The 8,981-nt window shown below is 46.2% G+C and overlaps 1 protein-coding gene across 2 annotated transcripts; it reads left to right on the top strand.

Annotated features, from left to right (window-relative positions):
* The first annotated feature begins 512 nt into the window (after window positions 1–512).
* On the top strand, window positions 513–8,644 carry OSR1 (odd-skipped related transcription factor 1). 2 transcript variants are annotated; one of them, XM_064650591.1, is made up of 3 exons: window positions 513–850; window positions 6,218–6,910; window positions 7,420–8,644. In XM_064650591.1, the coding sequence occupies exons 2-3, from the start codon at window positions 6,264–6,266 to the stop codon at window positions 7,553–7,555; spliced, it is 783 nt and encodes a 260-aa protein (XP_064506661.1). In that variant the 5' UTR covers window positions 513–850; window positions 6,218–6,263; the 3' UTR covers window positions 7,556–8,644. The 2 variants fall into 2 exon arrangements, with proteins under 2 accessions (XP_064506661.1, XP_064506662.1); XM_064650592.1 differs by lacking the exon at window positions 513–850 and adding an exon at window positions 873–5,045.
* Window positions 8,645–8,981: the final 337 nt, after the last annotated feature.

Genomic DNA, 8,981 nt, shown 5'->3' with positions numbered 1-8,981 from the left:
CTCCATCCTCTCCCCACTTTTTTTTTTCCTTCTCTCAGCCTTTCTCCCCGTCCTGCTCCCAGGGCAGGTCCCGGTGAGTCCTGTCCCGCGGCTCGGGTCGGCGGGGAGGGGGCGCAGCGAGGCCGGCCGGGAGCGATGGGTTGTGGAGCCGTGCGGTGCGGAGCGGTGCAGGACGGAGCGGTGTAGAGCGGCGGGGCCGGGGGAGCGTCCCCTCCACCGCGGAGCTGCACGGGGAACACTCCTGCAACCCCAGGAAGACGCTCCGCCGCGGGGATCCGCGCGTAGCGGGCCCTGGGGAGATGCTCCGGGGGAGGCTGCGGGAGCGGGGTGGGGGGCGAGGTGAGAGGTTTGCGGGCTGCGAGCCCCGGGCTGCTGCGCCTCCGGGAGAAGCGGGTTGAAAAGTTGGTTCTTCCCAGCCAGAAGTTTTCTCTCCGCGTGCGCATGCCCGGAGTGCGGTGGGAGGTTGAGGGGGGAGCTGAAAGGGGGGGGTTGAAATAAGGAGGAGGCAGGAGGGAAGGGATCGGTTCAGTCTGAGCGCGACTGCTCCCGGACGCGTTCGCACTCCAGCGCACGCAGCCGGCGCCGGGAGCAGGAGCAGGGAGAGCACCTCCAGCTCCGCCGACCGGACCACCTGGACACCTGGCCCCGCTCGGATCTGTCCGTACCCGTCGGAGGAGCAGTGGGGTGGGTGGGGAGAGCTGTGCCCCGCAGGGCCAGGGCAGACACTGACCTAGCCCAACTTTTTTTTTTTTTTTCCCCTATTTTTTCCCCCATTATTTTATTTTACCAGCTCCAATTTAGCCCAGGATCTTTTAACTGCTGCCAGCGGTGGAGCACAGATCGGGAATAGGTAAATAAAAAGAACAACTAATTCTGTTTGGTTTTTTGTTTTGCCAGGACTCGGGGGTTGGGGATATCGATCCAAACACTTCCTTTACCTCCTTTATTTCTTTGCCCCCATCCGCTCCCACCATCTCCTGGATGGTGCAGAAGCGTGGAAATTGTGGTTCACGTGAGGAGGACCGTTCTCCTTGGGGCGGGTGGAGGGCTGGGGTAAGCATTCACATGGATCTCGGATATTTTGATGCTATTTAAAGATTTGTCCTCCCCTTTCATAGTTGTTTCTCCCCCCTTGCGGAGGAGCTGTGTTTTTAACCCGAGCTAAAAATGACATACGAGCTGCAAAACAGAAGCCTGCACGTCCTTTACGGACTTGAACTTCCAGCTTTTCTCCTTTCTATTATCGGCTTTTCTCTCCTTTTCTTTCTCTTCCTTCTTTATTTATGAGACGTTCCTTCTTTTTTTTTTTTTTTTTTTCCCTTTTCTCTTCTTACAACTCCATTTTCAGTGTTTTAGGATCCCAAAAGCTTTCTCTGTTTCCTCCCAAGGCCATAACAGAAATGAACCTGATGTTTATATTTGTCTAAATGGATCGAAACAAGTTCAGCGCAGGGAGAGACTAAGCTTCTCTCGAGGCCGAGACTATAAAGTCTCAGTGCAAAGCCGAGGATTAGGGTATGGTTGTTATAGTTGGCTTTTGGGAGGGAACCTATAAAAGTCTAGCATTTTTGAGATTATCGTAGCGCCGCGGGAATTGTTCGATAAATCGCGAGCCGGGCAGGACTATGAGGGCCGAGTCTCAGACAGGTGCACAGTCGGTCCAGTTCAGTAAGTCCGAGGTCAGCTGAGAAACAGACTCCTGAGCCAGCGTCGGGCTCGGGGCCCCAGGGCTGAGGCAGCTCCGCGGCTGAGCCCGGCTGCGGGCGGCCGGGCCCGCGGATGCGCCGCCGTACACTGCCTGTCCCCGGGGCTGCCACCGCAAAGGTTTGACCCCCACCCGCAGCCGTGCGTGATGTGACCGTGGGAAGCGAGGAGTACAGAGAGGAGAAATCCTCCCTGTCGCCGGGAGAGAGAGAGGGAGGACGATTTGCTCTTGCGCACGGGACGTTTCTCTGTGCCTCCACTGGACGTTTCTCTAGGGAGAAAGCGAGGGTGAATCCTGTGCTAGGGACCTTTCTGCATCCGAGGGGGGTTACAAAGACACATATCCAATACCCTCAAACCTACCGAAAAACTTGTGCAGGGAGAAGGTGGAGGAGCTTGGCCCTTGCGGCCCGTGGCCTCGTAACCCGCTGTCCCTCCAGGGGCTGGACCCGGGGATTTTTGCTGTTGTTTTGGATAAAGGCTGCCCCGGGCAGTGTAGCGATCGCTGGTGCAGTCGGATCCCGGTTATTAATTATAATTATTATTTGCGAGACTAAAATCCACCGCATTCACCCGCGCTCGCAATGGTGGTCTGGGGGGACTTGTCAACACCGATTTCGTGATAAAATGTGAATGATGATTTTATAAGGATTGAGCGGAGATATCCAAGGCACATGCTGACTGAATCCTTCCAGTCCTCATTAATGTTAGCAATTAACTCTTTCACGCTCAATTAGCCCCGAATAAACCTGCTTTAATAGATTTTGCACACTTCATTAATACTTTGAATAAATGGGTACTGAACAATGCACTTTATTCCTCAAGAGCACCACGCTCGAATAATGCTGAGCGAAAGGGCAGTTTTATTCCCTTTCCAATTAGTTTCCCAAAAAGAGATAAATTGTAAGCTCTATTTCCTCGCTCTAACTTTAGGAAGGGAAAGTTTCCTTCCCTCAAAGGGGACAAAATAAATAGCCGACCTAGTGGCAAAATGCTGCACCAGACTTCAAAAGATTCAGGCAAAACTGGGAGACTTTTTTGACAGATGAACCTGATTGCTGTAGTTTGAGGCTCTCGCAGGAATGCATCATTTTATGTCCGCTACTTTGTCATGTTTGTAAAAATAAGCAGAGTTTTCAGGGTAATTTACCTCCTCCATTCTTCCATGTGGAACTAATTAGAAAACCTCATTATTTATGAGTCAGGTATTTAATGTAACAAATATCCCTTTCAAAGGACACATCGGAAATTGATAATTCAATGTAAAAAGGAAAAATACCGACTACCCACAAGATTACTTAAAAATCCATTTAATTTCACCTCTTGCTATGCTACCAACGGAAAGCTGCATTGATTTTTTTTATATTTTTTTTTTTTAGGCATATAGAGTAGGTAGAATTTAATCTAGAAGGTTAAGATTACAACGGTCTTAAAACAATGGCAACTGGACAATAGCATTACCGTATCTTCAAACAGGACAAAGGGTAAGAAAGCTGGAGACAGATGTAGTCTTTCAAGTTTATGATCCTATTTTGCAGAGTAAATTTATCTTGGCATGAGTGGGTTTTGTTTCAGTCAGAACACAAGTGATTTGTTCTTAATTACTCACCGAGCTACTATGTGTTAAAAAAGAAAAACCCGCACGGTTTTTTGCTATAGGAGAATTCAAATAGAGAGCTCTCGGGGTCTTCTTCTGGCTTTTTTTTTTTTTTTTTTTTTTTTTTTTTTTTTAAAAAATAAAAGACCTGATAACGATCTGTTTACATGAAGCAGAATTAAAGGTGGAGGTGACACCGAAATCAAAGAAACATTGATCTCTCTGCCGGCAAGCGGGAGACCAGAGAGTTACTGTGCTGTGAAACACGTTTGCTTTGATGTCCCGGAGTGAGGGGGCTTCTTTATAAAATACCCTGCTCTTCATCTGTATTTTTGACTATCCCGGTCGTACAGCGCAAAAGTGTAGTTTACATTTCTGGAAAAGTGCCAAGAAACTTGTAGTAACGTGAAAATTCTGCTCCCACCTCGTCCTTTCCCTTTTCTTTTCTTCTCTCTTTTTTATTTTTTTGCCTTGTTCTCTTTCTTTTTCTTTTTCATCTTTTTTCCCCCCTCTTGATTTAACAGAACTTCTCTAACAAAAAAACAACAAAAAAAGGCAGCAAACAAAAAAATTCCGTGAGTGCAATGGATGTTATTATGACCCAATTGTATTTCTCCTTGATTTGTGCCCCACTCTTCGTTTGGGGAATTGATTGAAAGAGAATTTTTTAAATGTTATTGATCAAGAATTTGCCCACATTGACATAGCAGATTTTTTGCTTATATGCTTAAATATCTTATATTCAATAATTTCTAAGGATATGAAGAAGGAAAGAAGTATAAACCCAGAACTTTACTTCATTCGCAGTAGCCTGTTTCATGCTTGAGATCTAGAGCTATCTAGATAGGAAAATAGACACGGAGCCACTGTGATGGACAGAAACAGACATTTTCAGGTACCCAGACAAGAGAGTTTTCTGTGCACTTTGTTTTTGGGGTCATTGACAGAGGCATTTGTGCTGTGATGTGGACACACTTAGCACATAGGCAGCACTAACTAAGTAGGAGTATATCTCCTGCAGAAAAACAAAACAGTCTGGTTGGTTCATCAGACTTAAATCGTTTATTAAAAAAAAAAAAAAAAAAAAAAAAAAAGAAAGAGGAAAAGGAGGAGAATTGAGAATATAGTGTATGCATTTTTCAGTCAGCCACTATCCAAGATGCATCCAATTGAAAAAGGAAAAATGACAAAATCTCTTATTCTGGGTCATTGCAATGGAATTCCTCTAAGGTTTGAACCTCTCTTCCTGCTGCTGATTTATGTAAAGCAGTGTGAAAGGTGGACCCAGAGTACAGAGCTGTTCAGAGTAAGCTTCTCATCTCACACCCTCCCAGCCCCAGCTCCTCTGTCCAGGCAATAGCCTACATATAAATCAGATTTGTTTCCCTGGTCTTTAGACCTCTTCCACCACCACTTTCCACCCCCACCCCCCCACTTCCAGCCCAGAGGGACAATTGCTGCTCTGCAGTACTTTGCTGGCTCCATTTCTCCAAAGGGGTATTACTCTCCACATGGGCATGAACTCTAGTCTGAGTACTGTGCGGACTCCGACAGGATCTTGTGGGGAACCTACGGTGACTCAGCAGGAAGCCTATAGGGATCTTACGAAGACCCTATGTGGATCCTGCAGAAATCCTGCAGCAAATCTGCGAGGATCTTGTGAACATCCTGTGGGGACTTCATGGGGATTCTGCCAGAAAACAACCCCATTGAAGGCAAATTCCAAAGTTCCTCAGGGCACAAAGTGAGTATAACCTGTGGGCTGTGGAGTGAGAAGGAGGCTCCCTGGGCTGCAGAAAAGGGATGTCTCCAAAAGCCATGGGTGCTCTCTCTCAGCCTCAAAGAGAGGAAGCTGCATCCCCACCAATAACCCTCAGGAGGCATCTACTACCAAACAGTTGACAGCAACAGGGGCTGAATTTTCAGGCAGGGCCAGATATGACTCCCTGCTGCTGCCTTGTAGCATTTTCCCCTCTGCCTTATGGGGTGGAACGGGTAGAGATCTGGCCCAGAGGAGAGGTTGGGATCTTGGCAGGACCCTGAAACACAGAGTAAAGGGGTGGCACCCAGCCCAGTGAAAGGGCTGTGGCCCTGCAGCTGCTGGGCTGGATGTCCCATGGGAAGGGTCTCTGGAGCCCTTGCCTTTTTGCCTTTTGAAGGCTTCTGATTAAGCGATTGCCTAGATTAGGATGTGGGCTTGAAGCCAAGCACTTCCCCCTGGGGAGAGCAAATGGCACTTCAGATTCATCACCCAAACTCAGCATTTTCCCATTTCTTTTTGCACTACATGAGAGGGAATGTTGTTGGCTGGTATTTTCCCCATAATGTTTTTTTCCCTAAAATTATTTTCTTTTTTTGAATGAAGAAGGATATGCAGTTCCAAGCACCCAATTGCCTCCATCGTCTCAGAGGCTTGGCTGAGGCCAGACTGCAAGGAGCCAAACAACCCAGGGGCAGCGAACTCTGCACCCCCTCCCAACATCACCTCAAGAGTCAGGGTTAAAGGCAGTTTGTGTGGAGAGACATAGTGAGCAGTATCCCACTATTTTCTAAAGGCTGAGGTGACCCAGGAAGAGATTTTAAATTGCATGGGAGAAGCCCAGGCTTTGTGGGCCAAAATGGCATCTCTTGGTGGTCCCATGCAGAGGATCATTGGAGTCTGCATAGCAAGGGATGCTGTTGAGGGGTGAATGATTGTGGATGGAGTACAACTTTTGTGCGTGAGAGAGAGATTGGGACAGAGAGAACTTGGGGATACGCTTGTAGCCAAGAGCTGGTCAGACCTCTGTAAGTCCCAGGCAGCCCCCTCCTGTGACTTTGGAAAAGGATGTTAATGAAGGGTAAGTCAGAAATTTCCTCTGCATTTATCTTCATATAAATCTACCTTTCCCTCTTCCCCCCTCCTTTATTTTGCAGATATTTTCCTCCCCTGTTCCCAAGATCCTCCTCCTGAGCGGCCACCATGGGAAGTAAAACCCTGCCAGCCCCCGTGCCTATCCATCCTTCCCTCCAGCTTACCAACTACTCCTTCCTGCAAGCATTCAATGGGCTGCCCGCTGTGCCCTCCGACCACCTCTCCAACCTCTACGGCTTCAGTGCCCTGCACGCTGTGCACCTGCACCAGTGGACTCTGGGGTACCCAGCCATGCACCTGCCCCGCTCCTCCTTCTCCAAAGTGCCCAGCGTCTCGAGCCTGGTGGATGCACGATTCCAGCTGCCAACCTTCCCACTCTTTCCACATGTCATCCAACCCAAGCAAGAGGCTACCAATGTGACCCTCAAAGCCAAACCCCGCTTTGACTTTGCCAACTTAGCAGTGGCTGCCACACAAGAGGACCACTCCAAACTGGGACAGGCAGACAGTCAGGGCTCACCTGCAGGGCTGGGGTCTTTGCTTGAGGTGACTAAACTCTCTCCAGAGAAGAAACCCACTCGGGGAAGGTTACCGTCCAAAACCAAGAAGGAGTTTGTGTGTAAATTCTGCGGCAGGCACTTCACCAAGTCCTACAACCTTTTGATCCATGAAAGAACCCACACAGATGAACGGCCCTACACATGTGACATTTGTCACAAGGCCTTCCGAAGACAGGATCACCTGAGGGATCACAGGTAACTATTTTATTTCTCCTTTCTTTTTTTCCTTGTGTGTTTGTACTCTCCCAGTTACCCATCTACATACTACAGTGTTCCCTCTAAGTTTTCCTCTGCCCACTGCTGGTGGAGGAGCTTAGGTAACTCACTTTGGAAGACATACTTCACTCAATCCACAAAAACAACTCTCACAGCCCCCTTCTTAGCTTCCACAGAGGTTTTCATGCTCCATTTGCGTCTTGTGCCCTCTGCCTTTGGGTTCATCCAGAAGTGTCAGGAAGACACACAGCCTGAGGATCCCAAAGTAAGAGAGAAACTCTTTAACCCTAAGAAAGGTACCCTATAAGCCTCTGACACCCTCTTCTCCTCTTGCATACACACAGACAGACAATTACCCAAGCACGGCACGCCAGCACTCTCTGTCTCAGCAGTGGGTGTAAAACATCTCCAGCACGTTCTTCCTTAGGTAACTCATTGCTGAGTGCGGCCGGCTGTTTCTGATGTCTCAATTGTTTTTCTCTCTCTAGATATATCCATTCTAAAGAAAAGCCTTTTAAGTGTCAAGAATGTGGGAAAGGATTTTGCCAGTCCAGAACACTAGCGGTCCACAAGACACTGCACACGCAAGTAAAGGAACTGAAACCTGCCAAACTTAAGTGTTGAATATCCAACTTCTATGAACTATTCTTCCCCTTCAGACTTTACACCAAAACCAGAGCAGAAACAAAACTTTCAGGATGGGAGCACTGGACTTTGTGCTTTGTTGTTGTTTGTACTTTAAAAAGGGCAAAATCCGCACCCCTGCAATCCCCCATCCAAGCATTTAACTTCCTAAGCCGTGGGTAAAAAGATTATTTTGAATTTAAAATATACATGAATGATACAGAGAGTGCTAGCTGACTTATGCGGCTTTGATAAACTTTATGCCAAAAGGTGGTGCTCATGTGTTGGACAGGAATCTCTCTCAAGCCAAACAAAACCCCACAAGACACCTCTTCCCAATCCCTCTCCCCCCAAAAAAACCCAAAATCATAGCTTCCAAAAGTATTACTTAAAAAAATCCAACCTCTTATTTTATACTTTTTTTTGACTGTATAAAGCTTCTTATTTTTACACTTCAGGAAATACAGAGAATTCCAGAAGAAAATTAAGAACTGAAATGGTGGTTTCTCGTCACAGCACCATTAGGACAAGGAGAAGGGCAACTTGCAAATCTCTTTTGCTGGTTTGTTTTCAGAAAAGGAGAAGGAAGATTAATGTTTGGAAATGACCTAATTCTCTCAAGTGGGGAATCCTATCGTGCAGTAGAAAATGCAGACCCACAGGTCCCTGGTGTTCGTGACAGATCAATGTTGATGGGATATGGAGACCTTTTCAATTACTTTGTGGTCTAGTGCGCTGTGAGGAAGTTTGTAACTCGTGGACTTATTTAAAAAAAAACAGAAGAAAGAAAGAAAGATGGCAGTACATCAGACTGACGGTATGCACAACGTGGTTTTAGTGGTACTTTAAAGTCTTCGTGTGTCCTGGTGTGAGAGAACAAATCTCAACTTGAGAGCATATTTTTTTAAATGCTGGCTTTCTGAACAGTGTATTCAAATTAAGAGACATTCCAATAAGTTTTGTTTATTAAAGAAAAAAAAAAGTTGTATGGCTGTTTGGCACTTTATGCTGATTATTGGTAATTGACATTTATCACTGGATTGTGTGTGGTTTTTAAGTATTAAAATAAATTGTTATTTTACAGGCAAATCTTCATGGACTACATATGTGTTCATTTGGTTTCTGGTCTCTTCTGTGGCAAACTCTCTCCTTCAATATTAAAACCTATTTCTTTTTTAATTTTTTTTTTTTTTTAGTTAAGTTTCAGTACTTGTTTCTACCAGTCTTGGAAAGTCTGGATCTTTTCTTTATGCATTAGCTTTACCCCTCCTAATTTTCTTTTCCTTTCCTTTTTTTTTTTTTTTTTTTTTTTTTTAGGCTGACAAAAGTAAACAGATCTGCAGAGAGTCAAATAATTTTGCTCCTAGTGAGGAAAAAAAAATCGTCTTGGGTAACTAAATCTTGGGTATTAGCTGATAAGATTAGG

This window comes from Pseudopipra pipra, chromosome 3 (assembly GCF_036250125.1).
Source record: "Pseudopipra pipra isolate bDixPip1 chromosome 3, bDixPip1.hap1, whole genome shotgun sequence".
Lineage (NCBI taxonomy): Eukaryota > Metazoa > Chordata > Aves > Passeriformes > Pipridae > Pseudopipra > Pseudopipra pipra.
This window is presented reverse-complemented; position numbering and strand designations above follow the sequence as displayed.

Excerpts from the sequence above, each read along its gene's own strand:
- OSR1 (XM_064650591.1), top strand. The coding sequence starts at position 6,264 with ATGGGAAGTAAAACCCTGCCAGCCCCCGTGCCTATCCATCCTTCCCTC. Across the intron at positions 6,911-7,419 it reads GATCACCTGAGGGATCACAG|ATATATCCATTCTAAAGAAA; the intron begins GTAACTATTTTA and ends TTCTCTCTCTAG.